The sequence below is a fragment of the Vipera berus genome (genome assembly GCF_964194415.1).
Source record: "Vipera berus genome assembly, chromosome: 1".
NCBI lineage: Eukaryota > Metazoa > Chordata > Lepidosauria > Squamata > Viperidae > Vipera > Vipera berus.
This window is the reverse complement of record NC_138202.1, coordinates 57,661,409-57,684,313: the sequence shown is the minus strand read 5'-3', so window position 1 is coordinate 57,684,313 and position 22,905 is coordinate 57,661,409. Positions and strand designations below refer to the sequence as shown.

The 22,905-nt window shown below is 35.4% G+C and overlaps 1 protein-coding gene across 1 annotated transcript in view; it reads left to right on the top strand.

Annotated features, from left to right (window-relative positions):
- Positions 1-22,905, top strand: part of AKAP6 (A-kinase anchoring protein 6) — a gene marked incomplete at its 5' end in the record, with an annotated part of 235,359 nt that overhangs the window by 166,135 nt on the left and 46,319 nt on the right. The window contains one exon of the mRNA XM_081319843.1: positions 20,561-20,707. Within this exon, the coding sequence (XP_081175969.1) occupies positions 20,561-20,707 (147 nt within the window). The remainder of the gene's footprint in view (positions 1-20,560; positions 20,708-22,905) is intronic.

Sequence of the window (22,905 nt, the reverse complement as noted above, 5' to 3'; positions counted from 1 at the left end):
TGAAATATCAGAAATAATACTGTTGTCCTCATGTTTACTTTTTCAGTATACACACTTTACTATTATTATACATATTTATCCTGAGCAGGATTATATAGGAACAGAGAGATTTTGGCGTCTGTCACTAATTCTCAACTCAATTTACCTCACAAGATTGTCATGGAGAAAAATTGGATAAAGTAGTATGTACTGTTTGCTACCTTGAGATCCAAGAAGAAAGGCAGAAGATAAATCCAAACACAAGAAGATGATGATAATTGTAGAGAATGGCACTGCATGACCTCCTATCCAATTTCAGCATGGATGTAGCCTGTGTACCTTCTACTCAGAATGTGTATCAAGCTTTGAGTTTGTCCACAATGTAAAAGGAAAGATTCTGTGTATGAATGTTAGATGATTGGAAAGCAGTGAGCAAAGAGAGGTGATTAGGAAGGTGTGAGAAGAAAAGCTCTAGAATGGCCTAATTTATTCTTCTCTCCTTTTTTTCTTCTCTGTTTTACCAGTGATATTGTATGATACTCTTTTTCCTTGATTAATCCTTGCGTGAACATTTAACCAAGAAGCATAGTCCTGACTACATGGTAATATACAGTATATGTTGAAAATAAAACAGATATAGAAAGGAAAGAATTAAACTGGGCCAAGGTGGCTTCTTCTTGGTTGCCCAAATTCTTCATGAATGACTTGCCTACTGGCTTCTATCTTCCACATTCCACAGTCCACTGTTGTATTTTTTAATCTTTACAATATAAGAGACACTGAATTACAAGACTTGGCAATCACAATTACATTAGATAACTCTAAAAGGTGATTAGTCTAATTTATAGCAGACCCATCTATCAGTAGCTATTAGCGACATGTTCAGAAGTTATGCCATTGAGAATCTATTTCTGAAATAATCTGGTTTGCTAATGCTCAGTTTTTCCATTTTATTTGCTCCTAGAAAGTGTAGAAAGATTTGATTTAAATGTTCTTAAATTTTACAAGTTGCTATGATAATAACATAGAAAGAGGAAGGCAAATAGTTCAGATAAAGATCAACTTGAAAAAAATCCAGATCTCTCAGGTATCATTGTGTTTTATACTATATTTGTGTTTGAATACAAGAAAACAAAGAAGTGTTTTTTCTCTCAGATTATAAATAAATAAGCTTTATTATTCAATGAGAATTAAAAAAAGATTAACTGATTTCAACTCTCCTTGCTGAAAACTTCCAAACTACCTTTTTTTGTGAAGTGGGATGGGTTTGTTTGACCTTCTTCACAGTGTGTCATTTTCAGCAAAGTATGATACTTCATTGAATCAGTGTTTGTTTATATTTCATTGAATCAGTGTTTGTTTGTGATAGTGAGATCTCCATGGAGATATTCTAAATCCATTGTTCAAGATACTGACAATGCAACCTATAAATGTGTATTCAGCAATAAAATCCCATAGAATTCTGTCCTGCTCCCTCATAAGTTCATTAAACAAACTTTGCCATCTGAAAATCATGACATGTTTGATATTTCAGGTATCAATTGCAGGAAATATGCTAAATGCTATTGTCAGCCATCCTGGCATCTGAACAACAAATATGCAAAGGACATCAAGTCAATGCCAATCACAAACTGAAGTTCACATATATACAACTAATCTATGCATCTAGTCTTGAGTGGATGGATAGAAGGGATGCTGGAACTTTTAGAAAGAAATTGATTTGTTATGAGATTATATTCCTCCCTCCCACCTGGATCTATCCTAATAAAGATTACTAGGGTAAAGTAAGCTTGTTGCATATTAAGCATTTTATGTGACTACTAGACAACCTGTGACCTTTTGGGTCATTCTTTCAGATATATTTCCTTCCCTAAACAGAGAAACAGAATGATTACTGGCAGGCAAAAAATCAGTGTGAGTGACTTCCAACTTCCTGACTTCTCCTTGTGGAAGCTGGCAAGAAAGGAAGCATTCTTCTTCCTCCTTGGCTGACCTGCATAACAGCCTTCCACTTTGCTTGGGAAGGGGGAACAAAGAGCAGTGGAACGTGAGAAAAACTACACCCACACTCCCCGTCCTGACGTGTCTCCAAGTGCCCCCAGGAAGGAAGAAGGCTCACTTGTCGACTGTCAGCCTGCTCCAGCTAGCCCTACTTCGCCAGCAGGCATCCAATTGCTCCCTCATCCTTTTGCTGCCCACTGCCATTAAGAGATTTCAGATTTCAGCCCTGGTTCCGAAGCAGCAATTGCTGCCCACTTGCTGTGCCTAGTCACCAGCTGATTGAGTACAGAGGCCAAAGAGGATGGGGAAATGGCCCTCTCATCCACCCTTGAGCCATGAAACTTGCTGATTTCTTGGAAGCAGCCACAACTTTCCTAAATTTCATTCCCATGGTCTCAAGACACTGTAAGTCAGCCATTTGATTTGTCTTGATTCAATAATTGTTGCCCTATACCAGGGGTGTCAAACTCAATTTCATTGAGGGCCGCATCAGCATTGCGGTTGCCCTCAGGGGACTGGGTGGGTGTGGCCTGGGTGGGCGTGGCCTACTGGGTGGGCGTGGCTAGAGTGCGTATGGCCTACTGGGTGGGCGTGGCCAGCTCTACATCGTTCGCATCAAGGGTGCCTATGGGGGCCTGGGCAGGAGTGGGACAGATCTGAGGGTCTCTGGCAGGAGGAGGGTCTCTGGGCCAGGGCCAAGGCAGTGGAGGCCGTTCCCTCACTGTTTCCAGGATGGCTTCGCGGGCCACATGAAACCACTTCGTGGGCCGGATCCGGCCCCCGGGCCTTGTGTTTGACATGTCTGCCCTATACCTTCTATTTTCACTGAACTGAAGGTGACAAAGAGACATGAGAGTTTTAGTATATATAGGTATAACTTCCTTTTGTACTGAAAACTGAAAAAAGAGTGACTACTTAAAACAATATCAAATTCAAGAGAAAATGCAGAAATGCTAGCAATAAGAGTAAAACTATATTTTAAATGGTCCCCTTTGACCTTATGCCTTGACATTTGTTGATATTATCATTCATGGAATTCCCAGGCAATAAATACTTAGATACAAACTTTTATTCTTTTATCACAAACTTGGATTGCAAGATAGAAATAACAAACATATGCTAACATATCTTAGTTTAGTGAAATAATACCCAATAAAGGAGTTCTTTCATTATATCATTTTCTTCCTAAAGACTTATCTAGATTTTGATGATGATTATTAAAGATGCCAACTATAATAAAAATCTACTTTAAATTCTTTCCAAAAATGAATATTTTTACAATTGCATCTTGTTATGCAGAAGTAAGGAAAATGGAATTTGATTCCCTCTTCTATATCACTATTAATATCAGACTAGCATTCTCCCAGACTTGTTTCCAGAACTAAGTCAGCATCACTAATATCACTAAAACTTTCTTTTTTATATTTTTGTAAATCCTTTTACATAAAAGAAATGATTCAATATCCTTAAAAATATACTGAATCACTGTTCAACCAAAGAAAATCTAAATTAGAGAATGATTTTGGACATTGTATAATTTCTCCTTTATTGTATAATTTGTGTATAAAATCTGATTTCTTGCTATAGTTTTGGAAGATGATTGGCTGATTAAAAAGGACTTGTTCCTTAAATGTTTATTTCAGTTACATATTATAAACTTTGAATTCTTCAAAGCTGACAATGTTTTGCTTGTCTTTCAAATTAATTATTCATGTGACCACCAGGTGGCCTCCCACACTGCATTGTGTATTGTATAGTTTTGGTCTGGTTTTTAAAACTTTCATAATGCAATATACTTACACAAATGTCTATTGCCTAGTGGAATTTCTTTGTGGGTGTCACATTGTGGAGTTTGCAATGTTAACTTCAGACTCTATGGTCCTTTTAAATTTACATCAATCTCCAATCCGTGAAAGTTATCTGTTGTTGAATCAATGGTACAAAATTGAATTCAGAAAAAGATTTTTAAAGACTAAGGCATGCTTTAAATATGCTAGCTTTTTACTTAAGTACTTAATTGCTTTACCCAATGACACCTAACTTCTGCCAGTATCACTTTGTTCAGCTGATTAGATAAAATGCAAAGAACAAAATCAATATAATAGCAATTCCTCAAATGTCAGTATCTAATGCCAATCACTGTGGCCTGAAAAATTACATTTAATAGGCTCACAGTATTATCAGGGTAGCCTATTAATATATAAAATATTATGGATTCTTTGAAATATTTCTATCTTACTTTCATTTTTAAATGTAGGACATATTAATACTTTCTGCTATAAATCTGACTGAAAAAATCTGACTATGCAATCTTGTACAGTGCAGTCCTGCAGATCTCAGTGTAATTTCTTCAGTTGTGCAGGATGTCTAAAATAATGAATATTTAGGCTGATTTTCTCAGCACACTTAATGGGGAAATGAGACACCTAGAAAATGGAAGCTCTTTTGAATAAATCTGCATATTATTCATTATACAATCTATACTTGTATAACAATATACAAGTTATTGTTATTTGTAATAAAGCATTTCTTTATGAAAGAAGCATATTACAGTTCTTTTTTTTATTGAAAAGTTTTACAATACATTTTATCTTTAACAATCCCTCCCCCCCTCCCTCCACCCAACCCTTCCTAACCCTCCCCCCTTCCCCCCTCCCCCCTCCCCGACTTCCCAGAGCTAAATACAAGGTATAAAAGTAAAAACAATCATAAACAACCATATGTTAGCAACAATAAACTATTAAGTCTATCGCACTCTAGCTCATATGAAATGACTACAAGCAATACTAATATCACATAAAAAAACTTATACAAATGCTAAAGCATATTACAGTTCTTAAGCTTCTGTTGGTTCAAATAAGTGAAATCAAATACAGCTTAAATTTAACTGTCTTTGTTTTCTATTTTTTTGACCACTTTAAACATTACAAAGAAAACAAGTGATACTCATACTGGAATTTAACATAATGCAAACACTAGCAATAGAAAACAATCCAACCAGTGTCTTAAACTTCAAAACAGCTGACTTTAACAAACTCAGAGAGAATCTAGGAAAGATCCCATGGATCAAAATCATAAAGAGGAAAACAACCCAAGAAGCATGGGAAACTCTGAAAAATGCAGTCATAAAAGCCCAGACGAATACAATACCACTGAAAAAGAAAAACAAGAAATTCAAGAAGAAACCAGCATGGCTGCACAAAGGTCTCTCTGACAAACTGAAGACAAAAAGGACAAATACTAAAAATGAAAAGAGGGGCACATAACTAAGGCCAATTATCAGCAGATAGCCAGAACATGCAAAGATGAAGTCAGGAAAGCAAAGGCCCAGAACGAACAAAGACTTGCAACAGAAATCAAGGATAATAATAAAAAATTCTTCCAACTCATTAACAAAAAGAAAAAAGTCAAGGAAACTGTAGGTCCACTAAAAAGAGAAGATGACAAAGAAATAACAGGCAACAGGAAGAAAGCAGAACTGCTTAACTCATACTTTGCATCAGTCTTCACACAAAAAGAAACTATAGCCCAATATACAAAAAACCCCACTGCAAAGACAAACTAGAAACAAAAATTAAAATTAAAAAACATGGTAAGAGAACACCTATCTGAACTTGACGAGTATAAATCACCAGGACCTGACAGTTTACATCCCAGAGTTCTGAAGGAGCTGGCAGATGTTATTTCAGAAACATTACACCACATCTTTCATAAATCCTAGAGCATCGGGGAAGTACCTGAGGATTGGAAAAGGGGTGATGTGGTTTCCATCTTCAAGAAAGGGGAAAAACAGACCCAGAAAACTACAAACCAATCAGTTTAACATCAATACCTGGGAAGATCCTAGAAAAGATAATAAAAAAAACAGATCTGCGAACAACTAGAAGCAAGCAAATTTATAACTAGTAGCCAGCATAGATTTGTTAAAAACAGATCATGCCAAATCAATCTTATTTCATTCTTCGATAAAGTGACTAAACTAGTAGACCAGTGAAATGCTGTGGACATAGTATATTTAGTCATTTGATAAAGTAGACCACAACCTACTCCTTGGTAAGCTAGAAAATGGTGGAATAGACAACATCACCACCAGATGGATCTGTAGCTGGCTGGCAAACCATACTCAACAAGTAGTCCTCAATGGCACCGTATTCACATGGAGAGAAGTAAGCACCGGGGTACCAAAAGGTTTCGTCTTAGGCCCAGTACTCTTCAATATCTTCATAAATGACTTACATGAGCGAATTGAAGGGGAATTCATCAAATTTGCAAATGACACCAAACTGACAGGAGTAGCCAACACCCCAAAAAACAAACTCAGGATCCAAAAAGATCTTGACAAACTTGAACAATGGGCCCTATCCAACAAAATAAGTTTCAATGTGGAGAAAAGCAAAGTTTTACATTTAGGCAGGAAAAATCAAAGGTACAAGTACAGATTGGTGAGATCTGGCTCAAAAACAGTAATTGTGAGAAGGATCTTGGAGTCCTAGTGGACGATCACTATGAGCCAGCAGTGTGCAGCAGCAACCAAAAAAGCTAATACAATCCTGGGTTGTATAAACAGAGACATAGAATCAAGATCACGCGATTAGTACCACTTTATAAAAACCATGGTAAGACCACACCTGGAATACTGCAGCCAATTTTTGTCAGCACATCACAAAAAAGATATTGAGAGTTTGGAAAAAATTCAGAGAAGAACAACTAACATGATCAAAGGCCTGGAGACTAAAACATATGAAGAACGCTTTGGGACCTGGGTTTGGCTAGTCTTAAAAAAAGAAGAAATAGGGGAGACATGATAGCAGTATTCCAGTATTTGATGGCCTGCCACAAAGAAGAGGGGTCAAATTATTCACCAAAGCACCAGAGGGAAGGATGAGAAACAAGGGCTGGAAACTGATCAAAGAGAAAAGCAACCTGGAATTAAGGAGAAACTTTCTGACAGTGAGGACAATTAACTAGTGGAACAGCTTGCCTCCAGAAATCATGGGTGCTCCATCACTGGAGATTTTTAAGAAGAGACTAGACAGTCACTTGTCTGAGATGGTATAGGTTCTCCTGCTTGAGTGGGGGGCTGGACTAGAAGACCTCCAAGGACCCTTCCAGTTCTATTCATTTGTTTTCCCTGCTGTCTTAAAACGATGAGAAACAAACTACCAGTTTGTTAATATCAAATGTGCAACTGTATTTTAAATGACTAATATTATTATTCTAAATAGCTCCAGGAGACAATGGAAACTTATCTAATACCTACTGTAACTCCACAGTTTCAGATGAGAAATGGACATGTCCCACATGTCCTGGTCCACAACCTGGTTCCCTACCCTATTCCATTTATTCAAAAGAAGATGGAGAAAAATTGCATACAAATGTAATCAAACATTTACTGTCATATCTGGTTTTGTGCAAACACACATCCAAAGAAAAAAGTATGATTTCACCAGACAGATATTCAGGTGACATTGGCATAACACATTAAGATAGCAAGCATTTTGTTCTGTTCTGTTATGTTCAAATGAAATGACATGTGGATGAATCTTCTCGAATATGCCAGATTCTGTACCTAGCAGACCTTGATATATATATTCATTCTTTTAAATCAGTAAAAATAAATAAATAAGTGTAAAGTTGGGATGGTACAAACTAATACATGAGCCTCCTGCAATAATTTTACAATAATACATTAGAGTCCCACATAGGTTCTCATGGCATGCTTAGAAAATATAAATGACAGATGGCTGCATCCCTATGTTTTAGAATGGGTCCATTTCAAAAGAAAGAAAGAAAATAAATTGGAATATGTTCTTACAAACTGGGTGGCTAGTGGGTATGCAGAGAGCAGCCTATCTGGCTAGGTTTATGAGTAAATGGGTATTTTGTAACTGGCCACATCCACCTATACAAGAAATTTTGCAAGTAAGGAAGGCTTCACTATTGGGCTACAATGGGCTCTAAATGTCACTGTAAGAACTTTTGTTTCAAATCTAGCCACAAGGTATCCTGGGATTTGATTCAATGGGTATACACTGTAGTCATTTTTCAGCAGTGACATCATATTTTTTTCACATGAGGAATTAATCTTAAGGAATTCTCTCCTTTGGGAAAACCATTTCCAAATTTTGAATTTAGTATTTAAAAGCCTTTAATCAGAGAGAGAGAGAGAGAGAGAGAGAGAGAGAGAGAGAGAGAGAGAGAGAGAGAGAGAGAGAGAGAGAGAGAGAGAGAGAGAGAGAGAGAGAGAGAGAGAGAGTGTTTTATGTTTCTGCAAAATAAAGTGCATCATCCAAAATCTAGATTATATTTGAAGGTTTTGGTTGAATGGTTGGAGAATTACTTTGGATACATTTAGCCCAATATGCCAACACAATTATAAGTATAAAAATGTTTTTAAATATTGTTATAATTCATAGAGCTGCTAATGTATCAGGAATAAGTCATTCCATAGCTTCCAGTGCAGACATGATGTCACAAAGATCTGTCAATAAAATAAAATAATTCTGCCTTGAAGAAGGTCTAAATACTTATACATCAATTGAACCAGGTTCGTGGTCTAGCATGGCTGTATGTTTATTTTATTGGTTTCTCCTTTAGAGATGTTCCTTTCTCCCTTGCCCAGCAATTGTGTTAAGAAAAACTTAAATTTACATAAGCCTTGCAAATGTATGCAGCTAATTTGAATAAGGTATAGGGAATTTTGTATATGTGCTTGAAACATGCAAAACTAGTCTGTGTAATGGTTGAAAAATAGAGGTAATACTGTTTCCTTGTAATGTTTCCAATAAATTAATACAAACACAAAGATTTGTGGAATCTAACAATTCAGTCCTCTGAGAACTTAAATTGCTTTTGTACTTTTTCTGCACTATTGTGCTCCTCCTGTCCAATTTATATGAACGTGTGGTTGTTGGTAAGGGTGAGAAGAAAACAGATTTGAAATATGAATAGACAACCTGGCCATATTATAAACTAACAAATAAAAAATAAGAAACTGGAAAGCTTATGTGATGCCTTAAATTTGAACCAATAGTGGAGTCATGATTTGTGATTCATGAAGGAATAATTTAAAATATGACAAACCCACTGAATCATTGACAATGCATTTATCTCTACTGATCAGAACATTACTTGATTATTTTATTGTAATGGACCAGCATAGCTACCTGACATATTTGCTGAAAATGCATAAAGGAAGTAACTTTGACTTCATACATCTACAGTTACAGATACTGTTTCCTGGAAAAAGTCACCTGAGCATAAAGGCATATTTTTTTCTAACATATATTTCCAAACTTGCAACATGTTAAAGTTAAATCATTACTTTCCTCCACACCAAATTTGCTTGATATGAAAGAATTTGAAAGTATTGATTGTGGTATAGGAAGTCAGATACTGGTATTTTGGCAATGTGGCTATGACAAAATACATTACATATCATATATCATATATCTATATTTGTTAGCAGATAAATAAGTTATAATGTTAGTCCTCGCTTAACAACAGTCACTTAGCAATCATTCAAAGTTACAACCGACCTTCCCAAAGCTACGTAACCCCATTTTCAAAGTTCCAAAGCCTCCCCAAATGTCATGTGATCACATTTTAAGTATTTGTAATATCTCACAGTCACAAAACCACGATTTTTCAGCATGTTTTACTGGTTTCTCGCATTTATTACTGATTACCAGCAAAAGCCGTCCATTGGGTATAATGGATTTGTGATGGTCAGTTAACCATAAAATCAGCACAGTCACATGGTGACCCACTTAACAACTGCCATGCCTTACAGCCATAACTCCAGGTTCAAATATGGTCATAAGTCAAGGATTACCTGTATTCTAAAAGCAAAGTCTGTGGTGAAATAATATTTCTACATATCTAGCCTTTGAGCTGTTTTGTCAGTTCAGATAAATTTATTTTTGCTTTGTGCAAAAATGAGCAAAAATATATAAAATGAAATAAAGACAATATAGGAATTTCATTTGCTTCAAGTGTTCAGTGTCCAGAATAAAGCAGCAGTTCAAGAAATCTAGTTAAAATCTATACCTACAAAATAAAATGGAAAGAAAACATTTTAAAACTCAAGTTGCTGAATAACTACCATCAACTAGTAGATCCATGAGGCCTATTCAGCTAAAAGTCACAGCAGACTTTGTAATGCAATGATGTAATCTTGGCTTTGTGTCATTTATATTCAACCTAATTTTTTTTCCTGAATAGACAGGCTGACAACAATATTGTTCAGTGTTGGTTTTTATTTGGATTGCTTCCAAATTGTTCACATGCCTTCATTGAATCACATCATGCCTGCTTAAATTTTCCCCGAATTCCTGCTTCCTCCTTGTCTCATATTTTATTTTGCTTTTAAAGCCTTGGTTATGTTTGTGAAACTAACCACCCTGGCCACAAAATTAGGATGTATCTTGCAGAGTGCATTCATTTTACTTTTTGCATATTTTTCCTGAGGTCATGTCAAGGTTAGTTTGAATTCCATCCTACATTAAGACTTCTTTCACAGCTATTTAGCTCTGCAGCCTACTCCCCGCTGGGGTCTGCCCCTTGGGCACGTCAAAGCTTCAGACCTGACAAATCACACACAGATGAAGCTGTATACTTTTTTTAACAGTTTCATCAGTAACATTTGCCTATACAATATTTTTTTTCTATATATCGAACTGCATTCTCTTGATTGTGGCATCAGGGAAATTTATTCTGTATGCAAAAGCATTGTTTCATAAAGAAACTGCTAAATATGAGGCCTTAGTACAGCTAGAATTTACTCAGAGGCAAATATGTTAGAAATGAATGATTGTGTTTTCTGTTAGGTTCTATTAGATTTTAAAATCAGATATACAAAATGAGCTGTGATATCCTTCGTTGAAATGCACTAAGTGACATTCTTGAGCAAGCCACTATCTTCCAGCCCTCATTCAACTGTTTGTATCCACCAATATGAATAATTCATTAATTAGTCTTTATGACTGTTCCTAGATATTAATAGGAACCCATAAATTCTCATAATTGGTAGACGTGTGGTTTAATGATTGCCATGAAAAGTATTTGAAAAAATATTATTAAAAGTTTGTGAACAAGGTAACTTGTTGAATGAAATCAGAGCAATATTCAAATTTATGAACAGTTTATGTATACAGATTTTTCTGCTGCCTATTTGGGCTACTGTAATGAAAAAGGACTTTTATGTATGTTTGTGAATTGTGTGTGTGTATGCTTGCATTTGCTTAAAAAGTATATGCCTCTGTCTCACTTCAGTATGGACTTAAAGTTATATATTCATATATGTTATATGTTCATAAATATATATTTTAAAACATATGAATTTAGCAAACACAGTTTTTACTTTATTCAATGCATTCTTACCTTTCAAGAAAAAAAGTAACAATGAAGATAAAATGAACAAGCTATTAAAACCCATTAATTAAAATACCACTAAAACAATAAACTCATCACCCTACTTCAATAAATCCATTTAGGAAGAAGCAATAAATCCATTTAGGAACAAACTGAAGGATGTTCAAGCAATTTGGTTACAGCTGCTTGTCTTATATTATGTTTAAATATTTTTACTAAATTTTTAAAGTGTATTTTATATATTGAGTTTTTTAATAGCTTGTTAATTTGATATTTGTATTTTTTTTCTTCTGAGTTTGGAAGCAATGTCAATGTAAATGTTAAGAGCACATTGTGATGAAAATGTCTTTGGTAGAGAAAGAGTCAACACAGACAATTTGGGAGGGAGTTTTAAGGACTGAGAGCAACTAGCATGAAGACTTTTTCTTATGTTCCCACCAAATGTACAATACAATACTATAACAGACTTGGAAGGGACCTTGTAGGCCAACCCCCTGCTCAGCAGGAAACCCTACACCATTTCAGACAAATGGTTGTCCAATCTCTTCTTAAAAACATCCAGTGTTGGAACATCCACAACTTCTGGAGGCAAGTTGTTCCACTGGTTAATTGTTCTAACTGAAATTTCTCCTTAATTCTAGGTTGCTTCTCTGCTTGATTAGTTTCCATCCATTGCTTCTTGTCCTACACGCTTTGGAGAATAGCTTGACTCCCTCTTCTTTGTGGCAACCCCTGAGATATTGGAACACTGCTATCATGTCACCCCTAGTCCTTCTCTTCGTTAAACTAGACATACCCAATTCCAGCAATGTATTTGTGATAATGATAGGAGACAGAGAAGTGTGTATTACAGTAATCCAGACAAGAAGTAATTAAAACATGGGTCAAGGAATTTGACTGGGCATCTTGAGAAATGGGTGCCCTTGGCATGCTTTCCTTAGATATGTAAATGTGCCTCTGGCCATTATCAAAATCTAACACCCAGTTAAGGGTTGAATGCTAGAATATATCTAAAATAAGTTCATGTTTTCAAGCAAAAGTAAATTCTTGTTCCTGATTTCTTTTTCAAATGAAACAGTCTGGAACAGCAATGAGTTTGCTGTAGATGAGACTTCAATAATGTTTTCACTTTTATCCAGTACATTAGTGATACAGAATAATGAGCACCATCAGCATATTGATAGCAACAGACACCTGAACTCATTGGACAATCTTTCCTAGTTGTTTCATACATGAAATCTCAAGCAGAATAAGATGACACTTACTATGTTTTAGCATGGCTTTATTTAGCTTAGTTTATTTTAGCTTTCTTTAGTTTAATGTGTAAGTCTAAACATATTTCTTGATCTCTTTACATGTTTAGTTTCTTTGCTTAATGTACTTGATTGGAGACTATGGATTTTGCCATCCTTCTCCCTTGTACACACCCATGTGGGAGTGGTCTGAGTTCCTGCTACTTATATTACTTCTTTAAATTAATGATTGATTGTTTAAAAAGTATAAGAATGAACAGAAGCAGTAACACAATTCCCCAGTCAGTCTTCTGGCTAAGTTGTCCATCAAAGCAATTGAAGCATATTCTGTCCCATAACAATTTCCAAAGTCAAACAGAAATGGATCTAAAAATTTTGGAAGAGAATAAAATGGAACTAAAAGATAATATACTCTATATAGAAGAAAACATACAACTTTCAAAGTTTTCTAGGTGTTATGTGATAAACACTTGGAAATACTGGAAAAATATTGATAATCTGATAATATATTTCTTATTTGAATAAATACAGCTGGAGTTCTTGGCTTTTAATGAGTATATTAGTGAGCAGCAATATATTTTTAAATAGGCTTAAGCTGTTAAGGATTTTTTAAAAGCATCTTACCCTCTTTTGTTTTACAGGACAAAATTTACTGCCTTCTACAAATTGCTTGATTGACTGATGAAGTGTGTAATTATAGCTGCACTGCCATTTTGACAAAGCCACAATAACTGATTGTAGTTTAGTTCCTACTTAAGACACACCACCCTTTGCATAACAAAACCCAGTTTTACTGGTCTAATTTTTATTCAGAACAAAAGGCACCTGGAGATATTAACTGTATTCTAACAAGGAAATACAGAACCTAGGGAAAAATAATAACATTGGAACACAACTGTACAGTTAGTTCAAGAGGAGTGGGTATCTAATGAAGAGTTGTCTAAAGGGCTGCTTGTTTGGAACTAATTAAAGACAGATCTTCTAAATAGCGAAAGGATCATAGGAATTACATTAGGTGTCTGGAGACTTGTTATTCTTTTGGCACTCTGATGGTGGAAGTTGTTAGTCTAGAAATAAACCATCCTAATAACAACTCTTTCCCGCTCACCCACTATTGGCTGAACAGTTGTATTTATGTTAACTGCCCTTGTTGCAATAAGATTCATATCAATGGTCAGAGTCCTGAAGAAAAAAAAAAACACAACTTTTTTTCTTTGCATTAACACACTGCGGTGAGAAGAGTCTTACGCTTTCACTCATGCATTTCCAGCCTTCAATTAACGTGAAAGCAGTACAATGCCTACACAACTTCTCTTGCCTAGTGGTGCACCATTTATCATTGCAGTTTTACATTGACCTTGACACCCACTTCATTAGAATAAAGATTGTCTACCATTTAGGTTACATTGTTCCTCTGCACAGAGACCCCATGCAAATTTTCTGTTCAGATAGAAGAGCTGTGAGCCTGTCAGAGGTCATCTGCATTAAATGATTGCAGCTATTTTCCAACTGCTTCTTTTCATTCTACTCAATTCAGGCTAGGAGGATCAATCAAGCCTTCTGCCTGAAACAGTGGGACTGCTGGGAATATAACTGTTTTTGGTGGTAGTGGATATGCCCTAAACAGCATTAAATATTTAATATCAGCTCATTAAAGGGCACACAAGATTTTACAGTTAAAGTCAAAATTTAAATCTTTTGGATCACATTATTTCATAAAAGTGGAGCAATTTTTTTAAAAAAACCCCACATTATTTTATTATGGCAAAATAAATTCTTAAAAATGAGTTTTTCTTCCATAGAATTGTGACAAAGATATAACTGAGGAGGTGGGGAGCTCAGATGAAAGACATAAACGCTAGCACACAGACACACACACACACATACACACACAGAGACATAGGTACTGCCCATCTTACTCTCAGTGTATATATTCATTCCTTGCCTGAAATTATTTAAACAAAATGATTTTTGTTTTGCAGTTGTATGTTCTTATTGTGCATAAATGACATTGTGCAATTTTTTAATTATTCTTTCTTAAAGGACTTTATAAGAATAAGTTACTGATTTCTTCCTTCAATTTTCAAGGTGATACAATTGGAGTTAAGTTAATGAAATACACTTTTTTTAAAAATTGATTTTTGAACTTCTATTGGAAAATGTTCAATTCATTTTGATTTATACTAAAAATAATGCAATGTATCCCCAATTAACAATACATAGCCAAAATAGTATGATTTCTAGATCATGCATCTAGAATAGCTTAGAGAAAAAGAAAACAAATTCTTAACCCTGGAAATTATTTGCTGTGTGAGTTTGGGCTACTTTAAACAATATTGCAGCTTTTAATTCCCCCCCCCCCCCACAAGGCTTACTAGCAAATTTGTCCCAATAATAAGAAAACTTATTATTCATTTAGAAGGACAACTATAGAAGTCTTTATAATTTTTATGTGCAGTTATTTGGTGTGCTCTGATAGTAGGAGATTGCAAGAAGTTTGAACAAAGTAATGGCTGTTAAGACAAAAATATTCATTATAAGACCTGAACGCCATACAGATATTCTGATTGTATTTGCAAGATATATGAAATATGGAATATAATCCTGCCTCTGGATTGTTTGTAAAATTTCTTGCTTTGGTGTTAGGAAAGGACTTGGTGCCTACGAGCTGTTGTGAAGGGTAGCCTGGCCTCTAGCAGATTCCTTCACTCTGCATGTATACAGCTGAGCTTTGGACTCTGAGCTTCGGAATAAAAAGAGTCTTTGTTCATTAATGAATGGCATTAGGCATGGGCTTCCTGAGGGGCCACCATGAAGCCTAGGCGTGAAGAGCAGGAATATTAGCCAGAAAGCAAAGGATGTGTATGTATGTAGGCAGATGACAGGCAAGGACTTAAGTCGTGCATAGGTATCAGTTTTAATGCAATGTACATTTATTAATGTAATTGGAGAATGTATCCACAGGGCAGTGTTCCTAATAAGAGGCTCTGTACAGCCCATAGGAAAGAGTTATTTGCAAATGAAGTGCACATATGTGTGTTGTATGTGCTCATACATGAGATGTATTTATATCTGGCAATAACTCTTTAGCAAGAGACAAATCTGTGAACATTTACATAGTGTGTTTCAGTGAAATTTGAAGCATTGTTTGAGTCCTTAAATTAGTGTGCATTATTCTGTAATTAAAACAAGGTCTAAAATGCATGATGTAAAATCTGAAAAAGTGAAGCCCACTTTGAGTAATATTCCAACCAAAGAGAAGGGTTCCTTGACTTAATTCTTCTTTCCCTTATACTCACAGCTCGCTATGTTTGGTATGTCTGGTCTCTTTTCAGTTTAACCCACAGAAGCACCATACAAAAGTCTTACAATAGATGTCTTAATCTCTCTGTGTGCTTTTAAAGCATTATTTTGAATTCCATCATGCAGCCTTTTTTTTCTTTCCTTCTTTTTTTTTCTTTCCTCTTCTGAAGTTTTATTGCAACAAAATTCCCAGGGAGCTTTAGTCCCAAGGGCTGCATAATATTGCCCTAACATTTCACTCTAGGGCAGGAATATGTATCTAGACCCTGATTTTTGTGGGGTGAGGGTGGGGTAGGGGTGCGCAATGCTGCTCTTTCAGGAAAAGTAGGCAATAAAGACTTGGTCTGTTCTTAAATGTCAGAATTATTATTGTTATTATTATCATTAACCATAGAGTTGACATCCACAATCTTTTCATAATGATTTCTTTCTTTGACCTCTTGGTGACTAGGCATCTTGTTCTTTAACACTGAAGGAGACAAAAAAAATGCTTAGTTGCTCAATGAGTGTCTTCTAGGCCGATTTCAAAATGGCTTATTCTTCTGGTTTCCATGGTGACAATTAATGCTGTTTCAAGGCATTGTTCCAGTCTCTGTTTGGACAGAATTTTGGGGTGTGATTTTTCACACACACACACACACACACATGCACGCACACACACAGACACACACACACACTTAAAGAAAAAGCTGGCCACTTTAGGAAACATTCATCACAAAATTCTCTTAATAATCTTTTCTACATTTCCTGATTATGTTCCAGGGAATTGTCTTTATTACAAACTTTTTATGAGATATCTAAAGTGTATTAGTTTTAATTACTTTAAAAGATTGTAAGTGGAGAAGGAAAAAAGGATGAGGGGAAGAGAAGGGGATCACAATTCCTCAGCTTAAATCATGCTTCTGCCTTTTTTCTCTTGAGTGGATTCAAAATAAATCCCTTCTATTTGTCCATAGATATGAACACCAAAAAAACAATATAAGCCTTTTTTTCTGTGGGCAAATGAAGTAGAAAAATAAATATTAAATCATTTTATGTATTACAGCTATTGTTGGATGGTGGAGAAAAAGAAAGGAAAATGATGTGACTTTTAAAATTCTTTAAAATCTCATTGTTGGCTATTGAACAGTAATCTATATCATAACATTCACAGCCTGTCACAATACAGCCGTCTTTGCTCACTTAATGCTGAGGGTAGAATGAATATGAAGATTAAATTATCTTCTCACCACAGGATAAAGAACTCGTACTAGACTAAGGTTGTGCAGCACTGATAGAGCTGGGAAGCTAATTTTGCAGTGTAGATGTTTGAAGGGTAAAAAAAAATTAACGTGCTATCAGAACCTTAGCTCAACAGTACAGTAAGCGTTTTTCTCACAGTGGAATAAATAACTTCAGTTTAAGTACTTTACCTTGAAACAATACTGACTGTTCTTTTCATAGCTGGTGCATCATTCAGTTAAATGTTTTTTTTTTACCCTATAACTTTTCCAGACACTATACAATGCATATTCTAGCAATTAGCCTCTTTTATCATGCTGTTTATGCAGTATGATACCCTGTGAGAGAGACAGAAAGTATATAGAAGCCTAACCTATTTATTTGGTTTAATGTCATAATTTTTATAGCATCTGTCACAAGGACTCTTCGTATTATGAAGCATAGTGCAACCATTTTATTTAGGACCCAAATTAAATGATATCCATTAGGTTTTTATGATAACTAGAGTATTATTGTTAAGAGACATGTTGCCTGATTTGTTTAGATGTTAATCTTTACCAGCTCAAAAACACAGCTACAATACTTTTCAGCCCAAAGCAAACAAACCCAGTTTATTACAGGTAAAAAATATTAGTAGACAAGTCCAAAACATAGTCAGACAATTAGAGAACTCCCTTAGACACTTATTTTGTATTTAAGTGAAACCACGTAGATTGTACTGTCTAGCTAAAACAGACTTGGATCTCTCCTGATATTATCCATACTTGCAGAAATAATTATGTAAATCTTTTTCAGCTTTAAATAGAAATCAGATTACATAAAGCAGATTGTAATCTCCTCTAGTCACCCTTTCCAGCTGAAAAGGCAATCACGTAGAGCCAACAAGCATACTTGTTGGCAATTTTAGCCCAGGGAAAGGTTAGCTATTTTGTGATCCAATCCTATCATTTGAAACCTAATTACTTCTTTTTCAAGCAGACTTTTTTTATATAGAAAAACAGCTTCTAGTTTCCTTTTCACATATTGAAAAGACAAGTTTGTTTTATAAATCTAGACATTCATTGGTTGCCTCTTATGCATATTCATGCTTATTTTTGATACACTGGCATCTGGACTGTGTTCATTAATAATGAGAAATACTTTAAATCATCTAATTTAAAACATTTTGCTCTGTGATCCACAAATGACTAATATTTGAAGTTGGCAAAATATAAATGATATTCATGCATAGTGCAAATGAAAGATTAAAATATGAAATTAACAATATGCAAACATATTCATGCAAATACTGACGATCTATTAGCTGAAAGAATGATTTCACAACTTCCTTGTTTTCTGCTAAGTACTCTCCAATTATATTTTTGTTTTGTTTTGTTCTGTCAGGCAACGTGTTCTTGGATCTGACAAAAGTGCTCAGGTTTCAAATGTTCTTTAGTCTACTTTGACTTTGCTCTAGTTTCTTCTGGTTTTAATTTTTTTCCCTTCAACGGCAGCAGAAGGAACTTTATTCTTTAGGTTTCAAAAAAGCCTAATGTTAAATGTGCAAATTGCTAATAGAGAAGCATGATTTATATGACACTTTTAAGTGCCTTTTGGACAATTGTGTTTTGTACTAGTATCTAAATACATATTATCACTGTTTCTTTAAAACAGGAAGAAACTGTGCCTATGAACTTGAGTGTGTGTGTGTGTGTGTGTCATATGCATGTTTGTGTATATGTGTGCAACACAGACAGAGAAAAAAATGTAGCCAGTAAGATGTTGTTGGGGGGGGGTGTTTGCCAAGTAAACTCACTGTGATTTGCTCAAATTTATTGCAGAGTCTCCCAACTTGGCTAAGACATCTGTGGGAGAAGGAGTGATCTGTTCCTAATAAAGTCATCACTTTACATGTTGTATATAAGTTGCATCATAATGCAATTGATGTATGTCATTTACGGAAGCACCTCTTGCCGGCGTTAACTTCCCATCGCCCTGTGCGCTCCCACAGAGAGGGCCTCCTCAGGGTGCCATCGGTCAAGGAATGTCGACTGGTGGCCCCCAGGGGGAGAGCATTCTCTGTGGGCGCGCCTGCCCTCTGGAATCAGCTTCCGGTTGAGCTCCAGATGGCTCCCGACCTTCTCTCGTTTCGCCGCAACCTGAAAACTTGGTTGTTTGAACAGGCCGGCCTGGACTGAGGGATTGGATTTTAGTGTTTAAATTTTTAAAAAATTTTAAATTTTAGATTGTATTTATTACTTAGGGCTATTGATTTAATCTTATTTTAATTTTATACCTTGCGTGTTGTTACTGTTTTAATTGCCCTGTACACCGCCCCGAGTCCTTGGAGAGGGGCGGTATATAAATCTAAAAAAATAAAAAAATAAAAAAAATTTGCATGGTGATATCATAACATACGATATTATTATAGCTTGCTCTACATGCTTTTGTGCAGGGTTTTCCAAGCTTATACCTTCCAGAGGTGGTAGAATTGCAGCTTTTAAAATTTGTGGCTATGATTGGGAATCTGGGTAGCACCAACGGAAGAAGGTTGCTATAAGAGCCCTCTAGGCATATAGTGGCTTTCTGTAGATTCTGCAGTACAAAGTATAAGATCCAATGTAATATCACCATATTTTGTATGCTCACTGAAACATTAATTTTAGTTTTTCAGGCAATAGACTTCTTTTTCATGTTCACAGTAAACTTTTTCTATGTCAAGATGCTTTGAAACACAACAGAAAAATGTACCCACTGGGCCCTTCCAGCCAACGCTTGAGCTAATGAGCTATCCATGAATATTTAACCTCTATTCCCTTGTTGAGTGAGCCAATCATATGCTTCCAAAGAAGGCATTGTCCTGGTTACCTGGCCAACTGTGCCTGCTCTTCAGAAGACCCAATGGAAAGGAAATGATTATTTGCCAAGTCATAAACTAAGGCTAGAGAGACATGTGAATACACTTAGATTATGATATGGACTGAGATTTGTTGGCAAATGTAAATGTATTTTAAAATGCAATGAAGATTCATATGACCTTGAATAGGATACAGTCACTTGCTGGATTCCAGCCAAAGAAACAATTTGTATGTGAGAACATGACAAAAATTGTTTCTCCCAAGAATTGAGAGATACAAGGAAATTTATAATCATCACCTTTAAAATGGTTTGGTATAAATATTTTTCCCTGTTATATATGAATTATTTTCATTAGCTTGAATTAGAATTGGGAATCAAATGAATGTAGAGACCCTACTGAACCAAATTGGAAGCCATCTTTAGGTCACAATTGTCCTCATTATTCTCATTTTGTTGGTGTAATTTTAAAAGTCATTTAGAAGTACATGAATTACATAATAGTGACATCATATTCAGCCCTCTTACTTTCTAAGATTATATTTTAATTAAAGGTATTTTTATATAGTTAACTCATCTTTTTTTTTTCATTTTAGAGGTACAGCGTAGAAATGTCAATCAGACATCCCAAAAAGATGGAATTGCTGAGTAAAGTTGAAGCACTGAAGAGAAGTAGTGTTTTACTACCAAGCGATCTCCTTGAAAAAGTGGATTCAATTAATGAAAAATGGGAACTGCTTGGGGTATTTGCATTTTTATTACTGTTTGTGGGTTGTATGTCCTTTTCCTGTGTCTTAAAGTATGCTGATTTTTAGATGGACCCTTTCATTCAACTCACTAGATACATTTCAAACATACTATTATAGAAAAAAGATAGTATTTTTCTTGTCTGTTATTTTGTTCTGTTTATGTCTGGTCCGACTTTAATAATTTTAGTACTTTAATGCAGAAAAAAATGTAAGTAAAATATGCCATGTATTAAGGGTATGCACTAAGTCAGCTCTAACACAGTATACACTATAATATAGATATACATGGACTGTCATGCTTGAGTGAATATTAATAGAATTTATTTTGAAGGTACATGTTAGAGACATCTACTCTTTAACTATTTACTATACCCTAAAGATGAAAAGTGGGGATGTCACTACATATTTCAGCTCATACTGATGCTGCAGAAAATAAATGTGCAAATATGGCACCCATCTCAAATCACAACTCTGAGGGTAGCAATCAGGATGTGTTTCATAGTGACATGTGCAGCTCGTGTTTGACAAAAGAAGTAAACAAAAAAGTAAAGATTTTATATAATTCATTTCATGCTATAATAGTCCCACTGTCAACCAAATGTGAGATTCTAGCAACATCTGCAGCACAGTGAGTCTCTCAGTCAGATACCAATAAGGCATTATTTCAGAAGCTTTACAGCCAATTGTTAAAAGGTATGGGAGAGGACAAATGTGTTTGTACTATCCATTCCTTACCTTAATTGGTGTCACTCAAGATCAAAGGTCAGGAAACTTTACAAACTAAATGATAAAGTTATAGGTAAGCAATGATTTTAGTAAAAGTTCTACACCTTCAGACTTTTAAATAATAGCCGTAAAAACAATGGATGTACCCCCACCTCACTGTATCCATCCCCTGCAAAAATAGTTTCAATGCAGTGTGATTCAGCTACACACAAGCAAACAATAACAATAGTCATAAAAATCAGAATAATGAGAGGAAAAATAAGTAACACAACACAGCACTCTCATATAATCCACAATCAGAAAGAAGGTTAATCAGTGTTGAGTTCCTGTCCAAATTCAAGAAAGTTCCAGGATCTGCAGGTGAAAAGACTTTGTTCTGCATACCTGCTGATTACAATTCTGATGGCAGAGAAAACAAAGAACAAAGAGGCACATGTGGGAGCATATTGCTTTTTAGATCATCTTCCAGGAAGGTAGCACTTTGGACTGACCTTAGAGCCAAACTAGGAGTTTATTAAATGAAATAACAATGGAATAATAAGTACAGAAAAATATCCCTATCAGGCTTCTATATAAGCTACCATTTTTGACATGTTGCATAGACAACATCACATGTAATGTTTCCAGTAACTAATATATGGCCAAAATACATGAACTCTCCATGCAGAGATCCACTTCTCAGAATTCTGCACTCAGCCTACCACGCAAAAAGCAAATTTCTGTACATTTACTACTTTTCATAGATCAAAGTATCTTTTGGGGGGAAAATGCACTTTTAGTTTGAAACATTTAAATACTGCAATATAAAAATGCAATATTTTATTGGGAGAAAAGTTTCTGTCCTTAACAGTTACAGAATATTCCTTGATGCCAATGTCTATAGACCAATGATGTTTCCATAGTTTTGGAAACATATATTTGCCTCTGTCCATATACTTTGGCCACATATTGCTTACTGAAAACACTCAGACCAGAAAAAGAATTACACATACTATGCTGAATGGGTGGATATTTGATATGATGAGTTTGTATAGCATTGATCATCTGCTCAGGGTGGCATAAGATCAGGGCTTTTTTTCTCATTGAACGCTCAGAACGGAGTTCCGGCACCTTTTTTGGATGGAACCTTGTAGGGTAGGCAAAGCGGGTTGTATGACATGTGTGAGTTCCGGCACCTTTTTCTTTTACAAAAAAAGCACTGCATAAGATTATGTTTCCAACAGCTGCTTTAGGAATCCCCAAGTTTTTAATCATATTCAGCAGCAATAGTATTTCTAATTCTGTTTCTTTTGTTTTCATTAGGAAGAAGCAATCACTATGTCATATAACAGTTCTCTCTTTCCAAGTTCCTTCCACTAGCAAGGTAGATTTTGTGTGATGTGGAAAGGACTATTTTATAGCAAACTCAAATTCCCCTTGGGCATTCAAAATTAATTGTTCATCTTTTTAAATCAGTGTATTTCAAG